General features: G+C 35.3%; 1 protein-coding gene across 3 annotated transcripts in view; it reads right to left on the bottom strand.

Moving 5' to 3' along the window:
* The window catches only part of SLC12A6 (solute carrier family 12 member 6), an 86,486-nt gene that overhangs the window by 18,777 nt on the left and 47,013 nt on the right, over nucleotides 1–20,696 (bottom strand). For 2 of the 3 annotated variants that reach the window (XM_081049080.1, XM_081049082.1), the window contains exons 2-8: nucleotides 19,784–19,828; nucleotides 6,323–6,417; nucleotides 5,065–5,196; nucleotides 3,921–4,067; nucleotides 2,364–2,418; nucleotides 1,740–1,870; nucleotides 758–999 (exon numbers count right to left, since the gene is read on the bottom strand). In XM_081049080.1, coding sequence (XP_080905206.1) covers nucleotides 758–999; nucleotides 1,740–1,870; nucleotides 2,364–2,418; nucleotides 3,921–4,067; nucleotides 5,065–5,196; nucleotides 6,323–6,417; nucleotides 19,784–19,828 — 847 coding nt within the window. The remainder of the gene's footprint in view (nucleotides 1–757; nucleotides 1,000–1,739; nucleotides 1,871–2,363; nucleotides 2,419–3,920; nucleotides 4,068–5,064; nucleotides 5,197–6,322; nucleotides 6,418–19,783; nucleotides 19,829–20,696) is intronic. The other variant, XM_081049081.1, reaches the window with a different exon arrangement.

Raw genomic sequence — 20,696 nt, 5'->3', positions numbered from 1 at the left:
TTCATCTTGAAAAAAATCTACTTTTCTGTGATCAGGTTAAATCAACACAGGACTCATAAGCTTGACCCCCGGATGATCCAGATGACATTTCAAAGATAATCCCTACACCAAGCACTGATCAGTCCCTAGGCTACTAATCAAACGGAAGATAGGTAAGCCAGTGGTTACAGATCTGTACAAATCCATTACTACTTCAAAAAATATACTTCAAGGTACCTACACGACTCATGATATAAAATATAATCTACACACAGATAAACAGAAATGCAAATGATGTGACATTTATTTCCCTTTAATTTATAAGAGTAGGAAGTCCATTATGGTACTAACAGAATTAAAAATTTAATGAATTACAAATATTTAGGTAGGAGTTTAGGTTTCCCTTGACTCTCTTGATTTTTCAATAATAAAAGGAATCCAACGTTTAAATACTTTATAAGGTTGCTGACAATAACTATACTGTTTGCAAAGCCCTTCATGAATAGTTCAAATATGCACAATCATTATCAGAGGCTTTTGAAAAACCATAATATCGATATCCAAATGATGGTTACAGCTGCCAGTTCTATGCTTGGAACATAGGGAAGATGATCAACACGACATAGTTTACTGGGAAGCTTCTGCCTAGATGCCAGCTGGGCTTATCCAAAAGGAAAAATCTCAGAGAGACTGAAATTCTGACTTGAAGTGATCACATCATCAGATATTGTCAGTGACTACTGAGTAATAATGGTTAATCAGAGAGACAGACACGTACGGGAAGTGTGGAGGGGCAAAAGACGACTTAATGGCTCCAGCATAGATGGCCAAGATGGACACAATGACACAGGCCAGAAAGAGTGAGGCAAACTTGTTCACATAGCGTACGCCGATGAATACCACCAATACCATGAGGACCAAGAAGGCTGTGCCATAGACACGCATGTTATTTAGCATGGCTGCTGGTTCCTTGAATGCATCATCACTACGAAAGATGGCAGCCCGGGGGACAATATACACCTGTTAAGCAAAAGAAGTAGAAGATGAGGTAATTTCAAAGTAATCAAGTAAAAGGATGTTGTAGTTTCCATTTGCCTTCACAAAGGAAAGCAAAGCTGAGACAGAAAATGGCTGGAGACTTAGCCTAATTCCATCGGACCTAGAATGCCTACAGAAATGGGATACCACTGATTTTTTTAAAAGTCTACATAATTCTCTGAGCACCTATATTTCCAAATGGAAAAACAAGAACTACATTAATAACTTATCCAAAAGGTTATATAAAATAATTGTAACAATTCTCTTGGGTCCTACTTCTGCTATAATTAGTTTAAAGAGTAAAAAATATATCTCAGTGAATAAACAAAAAAATAAAAAAAGGTTTTATTTCATTGGGATAAAGATATCAAAAAAGATAACTTTCTTTCACTTTTTCCCCATTAGCACAAGTCTTGCTCGAAGACTTTGAACTTCTTGGTTGAGGTGGTAGGGTGGTAGTGATTGAAGGGAAGGGAAGAAGTAGGCAGGCAAAAAATACCCTCAACCTTTCTGCCTCATAGTCACACTAGGAGGCCTTTGTGTCTGCAAACCGCAAGACAGTGAGGCACAATGAACCGAGGTAGGCCTGTAACAGGCTGCCTGATTACAGTCAATCACTTGATTGTACCTATACCTGATCTCTCAGAAGATTTGATATCAAAGAACAAAATAAGTCCAAATCTATGTATTTTCCCTACTGTAAAACACAAGTCATTACTCACCAAAAAAATTTCAATGGCACCAAGGATATACATAGCTGCTGCAAATGTGGTACCAAGATAAAAGCAGAGGCCAACAGCCCCACCAAACTCTGGGCCCAGTGCTCGGGAAATCATAAAGTATGAGCCTCCAGCTAAGAGACAAAATAGAAGGTGGTCAGGATAAAGAAAATACATTAGTAAGAGGAATGTAAACGAATAGTAAAAAGAATAAAAGTATGCACGAAAGATAAATGTTTCAGGTTTTTGAAAATGCTGAATGTGATAAAAAGATTTGCTAGTGGGAAGTAAAAGATGAAACCTTTATGGTGGGCTATACTGCACAACTAATGCTCCAGAGGAAGCAGCACAATTTGCCAGTATTAGAAAAATATCAGAGAATATTTACTACAGGCATGAGATAGCCCGGTAAAATATATTCTAAGTAAAAGAATCTAACAATGCAATGGAAATTAAAGATTCTAGCCTAAAAAATAGATTTGTAATGAAGGTATTCTAAAGTCAAATTGTATTAGTGTCTATGGCCAACAGACTAAATAGTATTCTATTCCTGGGAAGTGTGCACCTCTGGCTTTCCAGCATAAACATACAGTAATCACTGATGTCCTCTGAAGTCCGCCTACTGACCTGGCACCACCCCATTAGTCGCAATGGCACTCATGGAGATGGCAGTCAACATTGTCTGTAAAGAAAGGGAAGGGAGAAGATTGTTACTGTATGAAAAGGACATTCCTGTACTGCTTCCCCATTTATGGACCTCAGAGCACTTATCAAATATTTACCTCTATCTACTTTTATGGAGGGAGTTGTCTGTCATACCTAATGGTATGGAAATGAGGTGATGTGGTTCAAGTCATTACATTAGTCACACTACTACATCTGGAGGGTTCTATTAAAATGCCGCTACCTCATAATCAGCAGGTTAGGTGCTATTAAGAACCACTGATCTCCCTGGATCACCTAGTTAAAACAACTTGGAAAACAGACTAGAAACTGACTAAAGACTGGCTACAATAAGAACGATATTCAGTACAGAAGGAAACTCCTGAAGACTTCTGAGCTCATTAAGAACTGTATTTTAAAAACATTACCTGGTAGCAGAGTACAGAATGGACTGCAGATAGGGAGGAGATGGAAGCAGAGTGACTTGTTAGTAGGCTATTATAGTAGTTCAGTGAGAGGGTTAAGGACTGCAGTGGTAGTAGTGGAAATATAAAGGGCTGAATGTAAGAGATTTCAGAGGAGACATGAATGGCCTTGGTAGCTGACCGAATGTGAGAGGCAACAGGGAGCCGAACATGGCCCAAAAGTTTCAAAACTAAAAAAGTGAAAGAAAAAAAATGATGGTACCAATAATTTTAAGTTGTTAGTGACATGGACTATGCCTGCTTACCCTGCTCTGCATAGTACTCAGCTGAGCACAATGCGCATGGAAGGGATCAAACATATGGTGACGGAATGAGAACTGACTCTGCGTGGTGAACACACGATGCAATAGACAGATGATGATGTTCTAGAAATACACACTCGACACCTATATAATTTAACTAACCAATATCACCCAAATAAATTTAATAAAAAAGTAGAAAGAATAATAGAGGTCAGTTGATAGTTGAAAAAAATAATTTGAAAAAATAATCTTGTCAACTTATAAAAATTCATATATGTGGTTGGGAAATATAGATAAAAAGAATTTTAAATTAAAGGAAGATCAAAATGTTCTCAGTATGGTGGAGAGAAGACCTGGAAAAAACATCTGAATTTCTGGTGAAGAGATACCGGATGAGATTTCCAAACAAAACAAACACTCTTCACCCCCAAACAACAATCAGTTTTGTTTTTCAACACAATGCTAGAGCAGTACATCCTATTTGCTAACACATTTTTCTGTTCACAACTTTGGTGCTATCAAGCTCAAATAGTGTGTATTCTGAATCCTTTGTAGGCTATATTTTCTACTTCCTGTAGAAGTTTTCCATTATAACTTCTAGTACATTACATTATACATATAAACAGTGAATGACACTAAATAATGAAAATATTTTCAATTTTAATATCAAAATAATCTCTCCTGTTGAAATGAAGCTAAGTATTCTTTGTTTTATTCCCAAAGACGTCAAGCGCATATACTCTTGAGTGCTTGCAAGGTTCTACGTTATCTCCAGAAGACACGTCAGGACTTACACAGCAGCAGCAGATAAGGACAATTGCAAAGGACTGCAGAACTCCAGCTGTGCCCACTACCCATGTAAGGCGCAGAAATAGTATCACTCCAAAAATATTTTGTAGACACGGGAGGTAGACACCCATGAAGGTACCCATTTGGGGGGTCTGGAAACAAAGATGTTGACAAAAGAAAAAATTATATAGTCATCTAAAAGAGATGTCTTTATCTCTTTACTTCCATATAAAAACTTGCTGCCAAGCTACCTTATTAATCTCAAAGCAATGTCTTAACAGAGGCACATATAAAATCTCCATCTTACAAATGTCTATCCCCATCGCTTTCATTATTCCTAGAGCTATACATTTTTACATTTCATAGGTCCCTACATGTTTTTATATAGGCATCTGACTACAAATACACTTTTAAGTACACCTTAACAACTTATAATTATCTGGTGTTCAGAGCTTTTAGCTTTCTCTTTTCATTTAAAAATAGAATAATGGCTTGATCTTCAGAATTTGGTATAAATTCTTCCTAATAGTTGGTAAAATAAAGATCTGAGAGTCATTTTACCCCTTATCAACCAAAAAGGTAACTTGTAATATTGTTCCATATTTTCATTTTGAGAAAAAACCTGGTATTTGGTCTTTGAAAAACCCAACAACTTCACAACAAAGAGACAGCATTGGCAGATGGGCGTGGACACTTTTCTTTTGAAGTGCTGTTCCCTTACTGGGATGCTCTCCTCTCAGCTATCACATGGCTCACTTCCTCACATTAGTTAGGTCTCTGCTCAAATATCACCCTATCAGAAGGCCTTCCTCTGACAAAAACATAGTAATGCCCTCGGCCCTGGCTTCCTTGCTGGCCAGTCTCTTTACCCTGCTTATTATTTTTCTTAGAGCATTTATCAACACTTAATATGGTATATATTTTAATATAGTTAAAACATCTTAAGGACTGTGTTGCCACACTAAAATTCAGACTGCATGACAGTGGGACATTATACATTCTGTTTATGCTATGACCCCAGTGCCCAGAACAGTGCCTGGCACATATCAAGCATTCAATAGTTATTGAGCATAGAGTAATGCCCAGGGTATTTCCTCCTTTCTTACATAAGGGGCTCTTTTTATTTAACCTGGTTTTCTAAGGCCTCACCTTGGTGGGCTTCTTTTTCCCTTCAGTGATGTTCTCTGCCTCTTCATGTTCCTTTGCTCCTTGAGTCAGATTAGTGTAATTGGCCATGCGATTGAGGAGAGAAGACACCTTTGGTCTGGTGTCCATTTCTTCCTATAAAACCAGAAGTATGGAAGACATAAGTGATAAAGAACACACTAGAAATAAGGATCAAAATGACCACTCTACCAGAAAATTGCAAAGTAAGTGAGAAAATATTTCACAAGTAAACATTTTAAGAAAATTTATCAATGAGACTTTATTCCTCCCCATTAAAATATCACACTTTATCAGGGGTACATGAATCCTTATAAATTCTTAAATGAAAAGCCTTATGATTCTTTCCAATAATTTAACTTTACAGTAAAAACAAAATCATATTGGCCCTACAGACAGTTGTAACCTCATAAAGAACATTGATAATATGATCTTTAACCATAATACCCCCCCCTTTTTTTAGGCTACTAACATTCGACTAACATTTATGGTTATTATTTATAGCACCAAGAATGGACAGGTCAATGAAAAACTTCTGTGACTGAACTAAATATTTACCTCAGACCTTTACTTGATGGAAGCTGAGAGAACATATCATTTAAAAAATAGGCACAATAGGGGGAAGGGGGGTTCACACAGTGTGAGGGATATAAATGATGAATGTCTAAGTATTACTTTGTCTTGTGTACCTGAAACTAATAAAAAAAATAATTTAAAAAAATAGGCACATTGAAAGAAGTGGCACTCACATCCAAAGCCAAACAAAGGCAATGCTGGAATAAACTAGGTTCCTTTCAACAACCAGGCTGCAGAGCCCAGACTGACTAAGACATACAGCTCCTCTAAATCTAGCAGTCTGTTCCACTACACTGACTTTTGGTTAATAGTTCGAAGGTAATTGATAGTCTTCCCAAACAGAGTTGAAGAATATACTACTTTATACTTAGAAGATAATTCCAAAGTAAACAGTGAAATCCCAACTGAATTAGATAGCAAGGTTCTCTATATGCCTGCAATGTAAACATTCCTCTTCTTTACTTCATAGAAATTTGATTTAATGTCTACTCATTAATGAGCAATAATTAGATCATATAGATTAAATCAATTACAATAACAAGTTATTAAGTATTATAACAGTTATTAGATTATCCAGCCTGTACTGTTTTAAAACTAAATGAGGTAGAAAACAGTATCTTGAAAACTGTTCCTGAAGTCTCTTCCCTAGTTTCCTCCCAAATATTACCTCAAAGAGTGCCAAGTTTTTATCAAAGTATTCATCTCCTTCTTCATAATTGGAATTATTGAGATACGCATTTCGAGCTTTCCTATGCCCATCATCTGGAAAAAAAGTAAAACAAGTTAGTTTTTCACTGGTATTGAAGAAGCACTGGCACAAAACAACTGTACGTTGTCTCTGTATCAACAGAACCCATTTTCATATCCAAATTTTAATCTGAGAGTTGTAGAACTCAATCAGCAGCGCTTGGAGAATGTGGCTCCCTCTCCAACAAGAGCAAAAACAAATCTCTAAGAAGTAAAAATGGGTCATTCCTTTTCTTAACAATATGAAGACTTCTGGAAACTCTATTCTCTTAGGATTCTAGCCTAGCAGGCTCTCTTAAAGTCACCGAAATACAGGATGAAAAAAACCCAGAATACTTACTGAGTAACTACTCAACACTATGCTAGACTTGGGCTACTTTCCATACTGTTGCTGTTGACAATGGCAGTAAATCTGCCTCTAGGGCTGTCTGGTCTTTTGTAAATGACATTAGGTCATTTCACCAAATATTATTTTTATACAAACACTTGCCAAATATTTTTTATGTTAAAAGACGTACCCCACAAGAATGTGGTGAACTAGATATGAAGAAAAAATAAAAGACACTGGGTTCCCTAAGACAGTAGTGTTTATGTTATCTGAGCACTTACTTAACTTTGATTCTTTATTGTAAGAATCAAAATAAGTTAAGAATCAGTGTAAGTTATATAATTACAATTGTCTGGTAGAAGATAAAGAGAATTTAAAAAACATGCAAATGTCATTTAGAACTAAGATTTTCTTTTTTTTAAAATTTTATTGGGGAATGTTGGGGAACAGTGTGGCTCTCTAGAGCCCATCAGCTCCAAGTCGTTGTCCTTCAATCTAGTTGTGGAGGGCGCAGCTCAGCTCTAAGTCCAGACGCCGTTTTCAGTCTTTAGTTGCAGGGGGCGCAGCCCATCATCCCAAGTGGGAACTGAACCAGCAACCTTATTGTTGAGACCTCGCGTGCTCTACCCAACTGAGCCATCTGGCCACCTCTTAGAACTAAGATTTTTAAATATTGAAGAAATAGATACCAATATAAAAATTTTTTTAAATTAAAGTTCTATGCCCTTAAATATATATAAGTTGAGCTTGGGAAATAGGCAACATGCTATCAAAATAACTGGGTCATGTCAAAGAACAGAAGAGCCAATCTGAAAGGGTTCCCACTGGCTAAAAGTGGAATAACATGACCACTAAAAAAAAATAATGCAATGGATTGAAATGCAAATATATGAAACATTTAAAATGATATTTTAAAAATCTAGTCACTGTTTCAGAGTTGCTAAAAAACAAACATGTAACTCTGAAAAATAATAAATGTAAAGAATCAAGCAGTTATCCTTCCTTTCCTATACCAACTGTATTTCAGGGTAACTAGTGAAATAAAATTTCATTGTAAAATAAAATCCCAATTTTCAACCCCTAATGAAATAATGGATCTAGGCAATGACCATCAATGGTTGCTAAAACGATGAGGTAGAACTTTATAATGGATGGATCAGGGTGATCTGGAACCCACTGATCAATCTTAACATCACTAAAAGTGGGATAGCACAATCTCCTAATGCAATACAATGAAAAGTACACTGTGCAACGTTTGATGCATCTGGACTAAAACAATGTAAGTTAAATCTAATCAAGCCTTTATATCTAAGGGCCAGTTCACAGAAAACAGGAGGAACATGTTAAACAACACCACAAAAATGCAATCATCAACTTCAGAATGTGGCAAATTCTACATGAGAAATATCTGATTTCTTCAACAAACAAATGGCATAAAATAAAAAAGGTGAACTTATAAATTAAAAGTGACTTAAGAGATATACCGACCAATTGCAAGGTATGAAACTTGTTAGAATCCTGACTCAAACAAATAAAATGTAAAATGATATTTTGGAACAATTAGAAATTTGAATATGAACTGGTTATTAATTTTTTAAGGGTACCTAAAATCATACGATGTCTAGAATTTTCTTTATAATATTCCAGGAAAACAGTTAGGTGGGGGCTTCAAGACATTATTGAAGCTGGGTAATGGATTAATGGACATTCATTATGATAGTTTACTTTTCTATACCTTTGGAAATTTCCATAATAAAAAGTTATAAAAAGAAAGGAAAATGTAATTTTCCTTTCTGTAGTGGTTCCAGAAAATTCCAAAGAAAATGACACAGATTAAAATGATCACTTTTGAGTTATTCATTTATTCAATTAATTCAACAAGTATTTATTAAGTTCTTATTGATATGCTGGGCACTATTCTAGGCCCTGAGCCCAGAGCAGTGGGCAGGCAATTAAGGATGCTGCTATAACTGTGAGTATACCGGAGTAACAGAAGACAGAATATAAGTAAAAACAAAAAACAAAACAAGGCATTTCAAGAAGCAATAAGTTCAATGAGATAAGTACTGAGATAGATTATGACTGGGAAAGGGAAGGACAACTTCAGGTAAGATCACTGGTGCACAGGTAAGAAGGCTCTCCAGAATTTAAAAACAAAGAAAAATACTGATTTCTAGGATTTGTTAATTTCCATGATGTAAATACTCACACATCCCGATTTTAAACTCCTAATGTGAACTCAATGAACATGGTTTTGGGAGAAAGTTCAACTGGCTCTCATGAGCTGGTATGAGCCGGCTGTAGCATATCCTTGGTGTAAGGTGGTGAGGAAGAGCCTGCACTTCAGGCAGAGGGAATACAAGTATCTCACAGTCTGTGTGGGCTAGGCATATGCGCATGGCTTAGTGGACCCTCCACTTCACAGTCTCCCACGAGCCACCAATCAAGTGTCTGCCAGGACTGGTCTCATTTGACGGCCTTGGAAATATCCACTTCCAAATTCATTCACATTGTTATTGGTGGGATTCAGTTCGTTTCAGGCTGTTGTCTAAAAGCCTCTTTTAGTTCCTTGCAACATGGGCCTCTCCACAGGACAGCTTACAGCACAGTAGCTGTATTCCCTCAAAGCAAGTAATCAAAAAGAGCCATCGAGAGAGTGCAAGAGAGATGTCATGGTTTTTTGGTAATCTCATTTTGAAAGTGACACCGTTTTTGCCATATTCTATTAATTAAAAGAAGTCATTAAGTCCAATCCTTACTCAAAGGGGAGAGGATTACACAAGGGCATGACTACCAGGAAGAAAGCCAATCGAAGAGGCTGCTTACAACATCCATCCATCCACCCACCCACCCATCTACCCATCCATCCATCCATCCATCCACCCACCCAGCCATCTATCCATCCAAGTATCCATCCACCCACCCAGCCATCCATCCATGCATCCCTTAAAATATTTGAGGCAAACATGGATAGAACTATAGTGAGAACCTGATAAATCTACCATTACACATGAGATTTTTAACATACTTCTCTTAATAAATGACGGCTAAAGCAGATAAAATAAGCAAGGGTAAAGAGATTTAACTAACGCACTGAATAACCTTCATCTAATGGACATAATGCTCTGTATCCAAAATTAGAGAATGTACATTTCAATCAAACATACATGGAAAGTTTATAAAAAGTTACATGCTAAATCTTAAAGACTGAACAAATTTCATGTCTGTGAATTTGATCTATAAAAACAATTAAGTAGGAATTTAATTATCAAAAGATAAATTTTAAATTCCTTGCAAATTTAGAAATAAAACAACTCAAGCTGTTTAGAATGCCAAACAACTAAAGGATAAAGACTAAAATACTTAAAAATTTGAATGACACTGAAAGCACCACCTATTGAAACTTGTAGGATCCAGCAAAAGGAGCACTTCAAAAGAAAGTTACTGCCTTAAAATTTTACATCAGTATAGGAAAAATAAAAATTATATGAGCTACATACCTATTTTAGAAAGCTAGAAAGACAGCAGAATAAATCCCAAGACAATAGAAGGAAAAAGATAGTAACTATACTAGCTATCTTTTGGTTAAATGTCCTTTTCTGTTTTACGTAAATCTCTTGTAAACAGCAAGAGCTATATTTTTAAAAATCTGACAATCTGTCTTTTTAATCGTCAAGTTTAGTGATCAACCTTTGCAATGTTTGGATTAGATTCCGCCTTCTTTTTATTTCTTTGTCCTTCTTTCTCTATGATTCATTCTCATTTTCTCTTTCTGGATTTTTTTAGTTTGTTTTTTTTCCCTTATTCCATTTTTCCTCTCGGAGTTTCCATTGTTTCTATTCTTTTAGCAATTATCCTTAAAATTTTACCACATATTTTACTTAAAAACAAACAAACTGTTAAGTGAGTTAAACAATAGTTTGTCAGCCTCCCAAACAACACAAAGACTTTCAAACACTTCAGTTCCAACTCTCTCCTCTGGACTTACATATTAGTGTTTAATATTTCCAGTAGTCTATTTTTTTTTTTTATTCCACAAGTGAGACACTGAAATTATGTCAGCAAGACAACATTGCCTTGGATCAAGGGCCATGTTTACCTTGTCATTTGTTCAATATTGTTTGTTGCTTTTCAGAGTACTAGTCTTCTGGGATCATTTTCCTTTTACTTGAGGTACATACTTTAGAATTCCTTTCAAGGAGGGTTTCTCAAACTCAGCACTATGAAATGTCAGACCAAATAATTATTTACTTGGGGGAACTGTCCAGTACATTGTAGGATGTTTAAGGGCTTCCCGGGTCTCTACTCACTAGGTGCCAGTAGCATCTCCAGTAGCAAGATAAAAAAAGGTCTATATATTTCCAAATATCCCCTAGGGGGCAAAATTGTCCCTAGTTGAAAATCACTAGTTTAGATAGAGCAAGTTTTGTGGTGAAAAATGTCCTCAGCTTTTATATACCTACAATTGCCTGTATTTTGCCCTTATTCCTGAGTGTCCTGATAAGCATAATTCTAGGATAGTAAAACTTTTGCAAACACTTTAAAACATTGTTATCTGTTTTGCTGTGGAGAATACTTCTGCCTTTCTGTTGTTCCTTTCATGTCTTTTCTCTGTGGCTGCTTTCAAAATATTTTCTTAGGTGCAGCTTTCATTAAGGTAAGTCTAGGTGTAGTTTCCTTTTTGTTCACAAACACTCTTTACCTGTTTCTAATCTACTGTTTAATTTCATTTTTATATCAATAATTACGTATTTCTCTTTTAGAAGTTCTATTTGTTTTCCTTCTCTCTACAGTCTTTGATTCCTGAGTAGTATGCTCATCTTTCTGAACTGCATGCTTTATTGTTTGATTTAATAGTTTTGTATCCCAGACTCAGGACCATTTCATCCCTCTTGAGGGTTACAGGAGTAGGAGTCCCAGCTTCAGCACACCATTTCCCTGCAGTTCAACAGCCTTACAATATATTCTTGCTATAAAAATCTGGCCTCAGAACAATCCTGCCCCATCCTGCTGCCTACTGGTCCAAGCCATCTCCTGGAAGCTCTGGCTGCCATTGCTGCAGTCCTGTCACATCTGTTTGGGGCCACTTTACTCTCAAGTTTCAAGTGCAACCACTTTAACTTTCAGAATTCTGGTCCTGGCTATTTCTCATCCAACTCCCATTTGCTCGCTTGCTTCCTTTTGTAGAGGCAGAAGAATGTCCTTGGAGACTTTGTCTACATTTATAAGACCAATGATGCCTCCAAGATTGTCCTACCCAAGGTCTACTTGCAGTGGTGCTGTGGAATGGGAGGGTCCCACAGAGTTCCTGGTCAATCAGGCAAGGAAAACAGCTCTCATTAGGAGTGGTTAACTGAAAGGCATGGATCAATCAGGCATAAAATCAGGAGTGGTTTTACAGAAAGACATCGATCAATTCTCGGTCTGAATATCTTGGTGGGAAATCATGCAGAACAGCATGTACAGCCTTCAGCAGTCTGGGTCACTACTGTGATCCCAGGAAACCCCAAATGGAATGGGAGTTCTAGAATTTCTGAATAGCAAATAATCTTATTCTGCAGGAACTGAGAACTGAATCCATATGCTAGGGCTGTTTCAGGATACCAAGAAGATTCCTTTGGAGGATACCTACTGAGACTGGCCTCAGTAATGCTTTGAATTAAACAGCCTATCAGATCACTATTATGTTTCTTATTTTCTCATTTTACTATCCAAATAATGCTGATATTACTGTGAAACTCACCAGCATTTCATTATACAATTCAAATGAAAACTGATAGGAGTACCATTGGTTCTACTAAAGATTTCAGATTTCCATTTTTTTATGGTACACATTTTTTTGTAAACAAAAAAACGGTTACCAAATGTCTTGCTCTTTATAAAAACTTTACTGTTGTGGTGCTATTGCTTCTATAATGTTGCTTTTGTCAATTACCACTTACAGTGCAGTGTGTGCCTACAGTCAGTTTCAAATTCTTCCTGGTCTTGTTAAATGGCCTTTTGCTGGTCTGAGCTGGGCAGGAGAGAAGTAAATGTACTTAATTTTCTTTGGCACAGGTCTGGGTTTGAATTATGCAACTATGTGAAAATGAAAGGTTGTCTCAAATGTTATAAATTATGTTTTTTATTTTCAAGTTTATATGGATCAGTAGCCAAATAAGACATACATTATGATTGGTTGCTGTATCTCTTAAGCTTTAGCCTTCTCTTTTTCTTTGCAATTTATTTGAAGAAATGTGTTATTTGTTCAGTAGTTTCTGATGATCTGAATTTTGATGATGGCATCCATGTGATGTTTAACTTTTTCTTTTTAAGATAAAGTTTATTGGGGCGACAATGGTTAAAGAAGATGTGGTATATATACACAATGGAATACTATTCTGCCATAAGAAAAGATGAAAAGTGCCATTTGCAATAACGTGGATGGATCCTGAGATTATTATGCTAAGCAAAATAAGTCAGAAAAAGTTGAGAGCCGTATGATTTTACTGATATATGGGATATAAAACTGAAAGCAACAAAGGAACAAGACAAAGAAACAAAAACTCATAGACAGACAATAGTTTAGTGTTTAAGTTTTTGTTGTTATTTCCTATAAATTGGTGGTTGGGTCTAGAGGCTTAACCACATTCAGTATTTTTAGGTGGGAGAAGGAGGAAAACTCCTTCATAGTGGTATTTTGATCTTCTATCAGGAAGTATATGTCATCTGGTTGTTTTTCTCTCTGAGATACTAGCAACTATATTGATAATTAATGCCTGGATCCACTGATTTATGAGAGGTTACAAAATGATAAAATTCTGATTCTATTACATTATTATTCTTTCATTTATTAGCTGAAATATTTTTATAATGAGCCACTTCTTCTAATATCCTATTTGGTTATCCATTGGTATAAAGGCAAGATAAACACTTCATTCTTTCCCTCTCTTCACCAATTCTCAGAATAATGAATTTGTTCACTAAAATACTCCATAGGTGACCAGTTTTTTTTAAGTATCATTATGAACCCATGAATTTAAATATTGGATATGTTACAAATCAAATGTTTTTCCTACATCTATTACGGTGGTTGTATGATATTCCTCCTTTAATCTGTTAATACACTGAATTACATAAATTGTTTTTTAATGGTAAATCAACCATGTCTTTCTAGCAGATGCCCAACTTGGTTACAGAGGCAATTTTGAAAATATATTGCTTGATTCAGATTGCAAATATTTTGTTCAGGATATTTGTGTCTGTGTTCATAAGTAAAACTGGCCTCTATTTTACTCATATTGTCATTGTTAAGTTTTGGTATCAAGGTTACGCAAGCCTCCAACTGGGTTGGGGAGTGTTTACTTGTTTTTCTATTCCTTGAAAGAAACTGTAGAAAAGCAGAATTATTTTTCCTGAATGTTTAGTAAAACTTGTTGTTAAAATGCCAAGGCCCACTGCTCATTTCCTGTTACTTTCAAAAATTTTTTAAATTGAAAATTATGCAGAGAGAGAGAGAAAGGTCATAAATCATAAGTGTACTGCTTGATTCTTTATCACAATAGCAGTTTCACTCTTTCCCACATTTCCTCAGCATGACCCTGAGTTTTGTAAGAGATCTGATGAGTCAGTGGGAACAGCAGGTACATTAAAATAGCTGTACCCTTTTGACAAGAAAAATACTTAGAAGGTTTGTAAAATGCTATTATAAATTCTATGCAATAAGCAAGGCAATTGAACCAGTTTTTCACCTACTAGGCCAAATTATCCTACGTGAGTTTTTTTTATCAGAGAACTGACAATATTTTAATTGAAGCTATCAGTGCTTTTTCTGAGGAACTATAAGATAATTAGAAAATAAAATATCATCTTTCACTCTTTTGCAAACATTTTAAAAAACAAATCAGTCTTTTAAAGATTTTGAGGCTGTAGTTAAAACAAAGATACTTAAAATGGGAGACAGAAGATGGCAGTTATTAGAGCATGAGAAAAAAAAAAAAGAGCATAATCTGAACCAATGAACCTAAGACAGAGAACCCAGGATCGCAGATGAACTTACCTGAGGATCTGGCCAGAAGGCTCTGGATAAATTGCCAAGTTTATTTAAAATAGAATGCAACTGTAGGTTGCCAAATGAAATTAATGTCTGGAGTAGTCTTTCTGCAAATACTATTAGGGTTTTTGCCTAATACTGGCTAAGAGTACCTTTCCTTCACAATCACATGTGATGTCTTTTTGCCTACAATTCACCTGCTATCTTTCACTACAAGTGCTTAATTGGAAACAAAATCCAGTTTAGTAACACTGGAACAGTACCACCTCCCCCAACTGTACATTTCATTAGCTAAGTCCTTCCCTACCTCCATTACACACATGTTCCTGGTCAGATGATCTACTCTCAAGCTTCTCTACCTGTCAGCATATATCCAAGACACAAACAACTTAATAGTTTAGGGGGAAATATACTTTTTCATGGTATGGCAAAACCTTCTGAAGTCTTAACCATTCCTGATCCAAATATAACATTTTTATATTCAGAAGACTAATTTTGAACAGTTTAAATAACTATCCAATATGAAAATATAAAAATGAGGATGGTAACAGCCCAACACCATGAGGCTCGAACCCCGGTGATCAGATTTCTAGCTACTAGGTTGGTGCAAAAGTAATTGCTGTTTTTGACTTTTTAAACCGCAATTACTTTTGCACCAACCTAATATGTATGTCAAACCATTTCCTTAACAAATATTTATTTAACACTTCGGGCGTCAGGTACTGTTCCAGGATGTAAACTTACTCAAAGGAATGAGAATACCAGAAACTTACATCCTTAACCTTGAAAGAGCAGAAAAGGAGTATTCTAGTTTAATAAATTTTCTGAACCTTTAATAAAAGCAAACAAGTACTTTACCTACTTCAGAATTTTTGATAGCTTATATTTTTATACAGATGCTTTGCACATATTCAAATAGCTAAAAGTTCAGCAATGTACAAATCAAAATAAGACTCAAATCAAAAGATACACACACACAATGGCTGTTAATATATTTAAAAGTACTTAACCTTACTTATAAAGAAGTACAAACTTAAGATGACATTTTTTACCATTTAGGTAAAAAAAAATTATGATTGATAATACCTACTTTTTAAAAACTTGGCTAAATTTATTGGGGGTGACTGATTAATAAAATTAAATCGGTTTCAAGTGTACAATTCTATATCATTTGTATACTGCATTGTGTGTTCACCAATCAAAGTCAATTTTCCTTCTGTCACCATATATTTGACCCCCTTTACCCTTTTCTACCTTCTCCCACCCCTTTTTCCCTCTTGTAACCACCATACTATTGCCTGTGTCTTTATTTGTTCATTTGTTGCTCATTCCACATGAGTGAAATCATATGGTTCTTGCCCTTTTCCATCTGACTTATTTCACTTAGCATGATAACCTCAAGATCCATCCATATTGTTGCAAATGGCACTGTTTTATCTTCTTATGGCCAAGTAATACTCCAACACATATACATACCATATCTTCTTTATCCAATTACCTATGGAAGGACACTTTGTTTCCATTTCTTGACCACTGTAAATAATGCTGCAATGAACATATAGGGGTTCGTATATTTTTATGAATAAATGTTTTTAAAATTCTCAGGTAGATACCCAAATGAGGGATTGCTGGATCACATGGTAATTCTATTCTTAATTTTTTGAGGAACCTCCTTATTGTTTTCCATAGTCGCTATACAAATTTACATTCCCACCAGTGGTATATGAGGGTAGGATCCCTTTTCTCCATAGCCTTTCCAACACTTGTTTGTCTTGTTGATAATAGTCATTCCAACAGGTGTGAGGTGATATCTCATTGTGGGTTTTTTGTTTTTTTTTCCATTGGGGAAAGAGTGTTTTTCCAGGACTCATCAGCTCCAAGTCAAGTCGTAGTTTTTCAATCTAGTTGTAGAGGGCGCAGCTCAGCTCCAAGTTGTCATTTTCGATCTAGTTGTGGAGGGCACGGCTCACTGGCCCCTGTGGGGACTGACCCAGAGGTCCTGGCACTACGAGCACGGCCCTCTAACCAACCGAGTCAACTGGCTGCCCCCATTGTGGTTTTGATTTGCATTTCCCTGACAGCTAGTGAAGTCAAGCTTCTTTTCATATACCATTTCCCCAGAAAAAAGACTTAGCTGGACTATCAGCTCTAATGCATCTTTTAGAACAAAAATTAATAAGCCCTGATATATTAAAAATTAACGTATTATATATTATATTATATTACATTACATTACATTATATTATATTATAAAGACCCAGTCTTATATTACAGTAAAATAAGACCGAGTCTTATATTAATTTTTGCTCCAAAAGATGCATTAGAACTGATGGTCTGGCTAGGTCTTATTTCCGGGGAAACATGGTATCTGTTGGCCATTTGTTTTTTTCGGAGAAGTGTCTGGTTCAGGTCCTCTGCCCATTTCTTAATTGGATTGTTTGATTTTTGGTGTTGAGTGTTGTATGGGTGCTTTATATATTTTGGATATTAGCCCCTTGTCGGAGGTATTGTTTGCAAACCAACCTAATGGGAGAAGATATTTGCAAACAACACCTCCGACAGGGGCTAATATCCAAAATATATAAAGCACCCATACAACTCAACACCAAAAATCAAACAATCCAGTTAAAAAATGGGCAGAGGACCTGAACAGATACTTCTTTGAAGAAGACAAACAAATGGCCAACGGATACATGTTTCTTTGTTTTGTTGGTGGTGTCTTTTGCTGTGGAGAAGCTTTTTAGTTTGATACAGTCCCATTCATTTATTTTTGCTTTTACTTCCCTTGCCTCTGAGGTCTAATTTATATAACCCTCTCTCAGTCCAAGGTCCATAAGTTTAGTACCTATGTTTCCTTCTATATATTTATTGTTTCAGGTATTATATTTAGGTCTTTGATCCATTTTGAGTTAATTTGGTGTATGGTGACAAAGAGTCTAGTTTCATTCTTTTGCACATGGCTTTCCCGTTTTCCCCGCACTATTTATTGAGGAGGATTTCTTTTTTCCGTTGTAGGTTTTGGGCTCCTTAGTCGAAAATTATTTGCCCATTTATATATGGGTTGTTTTCTGGGCTCTCAATTCTGTTCCATTAGTGTGTGTGTGTGTGTGTGTGTGTGTGTGTGTGTGTGTGTGTGTGTGTTTCTGCCAATACCATACTGTTTTGATTATGGTTGCTTTGTAGCATACGAATGTAACCTGAAGTCAGGGAGTGTGATACTTCCAGCTTTGCTCTTTTTTCTCAGGATTGCTTTGGCTATTCGGGGTCTTTTCTGCTTCTATACAAATCTGATGATTTTTTTGGTTCTATTTCTTTAAAAAATGCCATTGGGATTTTGATGGGGATTGCATTAAATCTGTAATATGGCCATTTCAACTATGCTGATTCTTCCAATTCATGAACATGGAATATCTTTCCATTTCTTTGTGATTTCTTCAATTTTTTTTTAAATAATGTTGTGTAGTTTTCACTGTATAGGTCCTTCCCTTCACTTCCTTTGTTAAATTTATTCCCAGGTATTTTATTCTTTTTGCTGCAATTGCAAAAGGAATTGCGTGGGGGTTTTTTTCTATTTCTTTTTCTGAAATTTCATTGTTAGTATATAGGAATGTTGTGGATTTCTGTACTCTGATTTTGTATCCTGCAACTTTACTGTATTTGTTTATTGTCTATTGTTTCTAATAGATTTTTGGTGGAGTATTTAGGGTTTTCTATATAAAGAATAATGTCATCCACAAAAAGTGACAATTTGACTTCTTCCTTCCCATTTTGGATAATACCTACTTTTGTGACAGGGAGCTGAGTATGCCTCCTTACTCCTTATTAGTGGGAATTTAAATTTATGTATCTTTTTGAAATTGGACATACCCTTTAAGCAAAGAATTCCACTGTTAGGAATTAATTCTACCAAATACTGGCAATGAGAACGCAAGGATATATGTACAAGATGTTCACTGCAACATAATTTGTAACAGTAAAACACCTATAAATAACTTAAATGCTCATGAATAAGGAAGTGGCTGAGTAAAATTATAGCATAGGAATACAACAGATTACTATTCTACCACAAAGAAATGAGGGAGATCTTTATGTACTGATAGAAGATATCCAAGATAATGTTAAGTAGAAAAAAAGGAAGTCACAGAACAGTTGTATATTTCAACTGACAGAAAAAGGAGAAAAGTCATATATAATATGAAAATGTGTAATTAAAAATTTCTAGAAGAATTCCCAAGAAAGGGTCAACAGTCCCTCAGGGGATTAGAGGTGAGATGGTGGGAAGAAGATGCTCTGGAGGGCTTTTACTTTCTTTATACTATATATTTTTTTGTTGTCTGAATTCCTCACTGAGTATGTTTTATTTTTATGTTTAAAAATGTATCACTTCTGAGATGTCATGAAATTCTTGTCAAATTACAAGCTTACTGCAATTTAAATAAGTGACACCTAAAGAAAATCAATTCATTTCCATAATTTATTTCACAGATAAGGAACAGAAATATCAATTTCTACAGCTCACTTAAGGCCATACTATTTATGAAGTACTTTCAGTAATTAAAGTGAAAGTGAGTATAAGACCAATAAAAATAACAGGAAGGGAAAAGTAGCTGCAAAGTCCAAGATATTATAGAGTATTATATCTTATTTTCAAAAATTATGTAAAAAACAAGCTCCAATCCTTATAGATTCTTTTAAAACCACAGACCATGTAAAATTACCTTTTTTATTTTTTGAGGTATAATTGACAAACAACATTATATTAGTTTCAAATGTACAACATGATGATTTGGCACTTATATTAAAATTATTCTTACTGTAACTAAATTGAGTCTTAGCAATCAATTGCAGAAGTAGTTTTCCTAAAACTTACCAAGTTGAGAATAGAAAGAGCAGGAAAAAAAGTTGAGTGAAAAGTAGAAAAGCAGGGGATAGAAAATAGAATGAGAGAAGGAATAATATCTTTTAGTGTAAGTGGGGAAAAGGGTAACTTTAGAGAGTCAATCCCCACAGTAATACTATACCTAACAGCTGGCTGTGTTCCCCTGTGATGGAGTTCTGACTCGGGTCTGAAAAACAAACAATTGAAAAGAAAAGAAAAAAAATGAATGACCAAAGCAAACAATTTCTTAAGCAACAAAAGTCAACCAAGGAAATAAGCCAAAAAATTTTTTTAGTGCTCAAGAAACATTAATGAAAGGATAATAAAAATATAATAAACTATTATAAAAAATAATCACACTGCTTCCATGAAAAGTTAAACAATAAAATTACCACACAGCCCAGCAATTCCACTCCTAGGTATATATCCAAAAGAAATGAAAACAGGGACTCAAACAGACACTTGTATGCAAATGTCTATAGCAGCATTATTCACAATAGCCACAATGCAGAAACAATCCAAATGTCCTTCAAAAAATGAACTGATAAAACAAAATGTGGGATATACTTACAATGGAATATTTTCAGTCATAAAAAAGGAATGAAGTTCTGATACATGCTACAACATGGATGAACTTTGAAAACACTACTCTAGGTGAACTAAGCTGAATGCAGAACAAATATTTTATAATTCTATTTATATGAAATATCTGGAAAAGGCATATTTTCAAAAAGACAGAAAGTAGATTAGAAGTTATCAGGGGCTGGGGGAGGGAGTGGCAAATCGGATGTTATTTTTTAATGAGTACAGAATTTCTGTGTGGGGTGATGCAAAATTTTGGAAATAGTGGTAATGGTTATACAACATTGTGAATGTAATTAATGCCATGAATTGTGCTCTTAAACATGGTTAAAATAGGTTTTGTGTTATATATTTCACTACAATAAAATGTAAATTAAAAGAAGATAATCATACAAATTTGACCAAGCCATACCAGTTTCCTAAAGTAAAAGGATGATTTAGGGCTTACAACACAGTTCCATTTTCTCTTCAAT

Source organism: Rhinolophus hipposideros (genome assembly GCF_964194185.1).
Source record: "Rhinolophus hipposideros genome assembly, chromosome: 5".
Lineage (NCBI taxonomy): Eukaryota > Metazoa > Chordata > Mammalia > Chiroptera > Rhinolophidae > Rhinolophus > Rhinolophus hipposideros.
The sequence above is the reverse complement of the archived record's forward strand: the minus strand, read 5'-3'. Positions and strand labels throughout refer to the sequence as shown.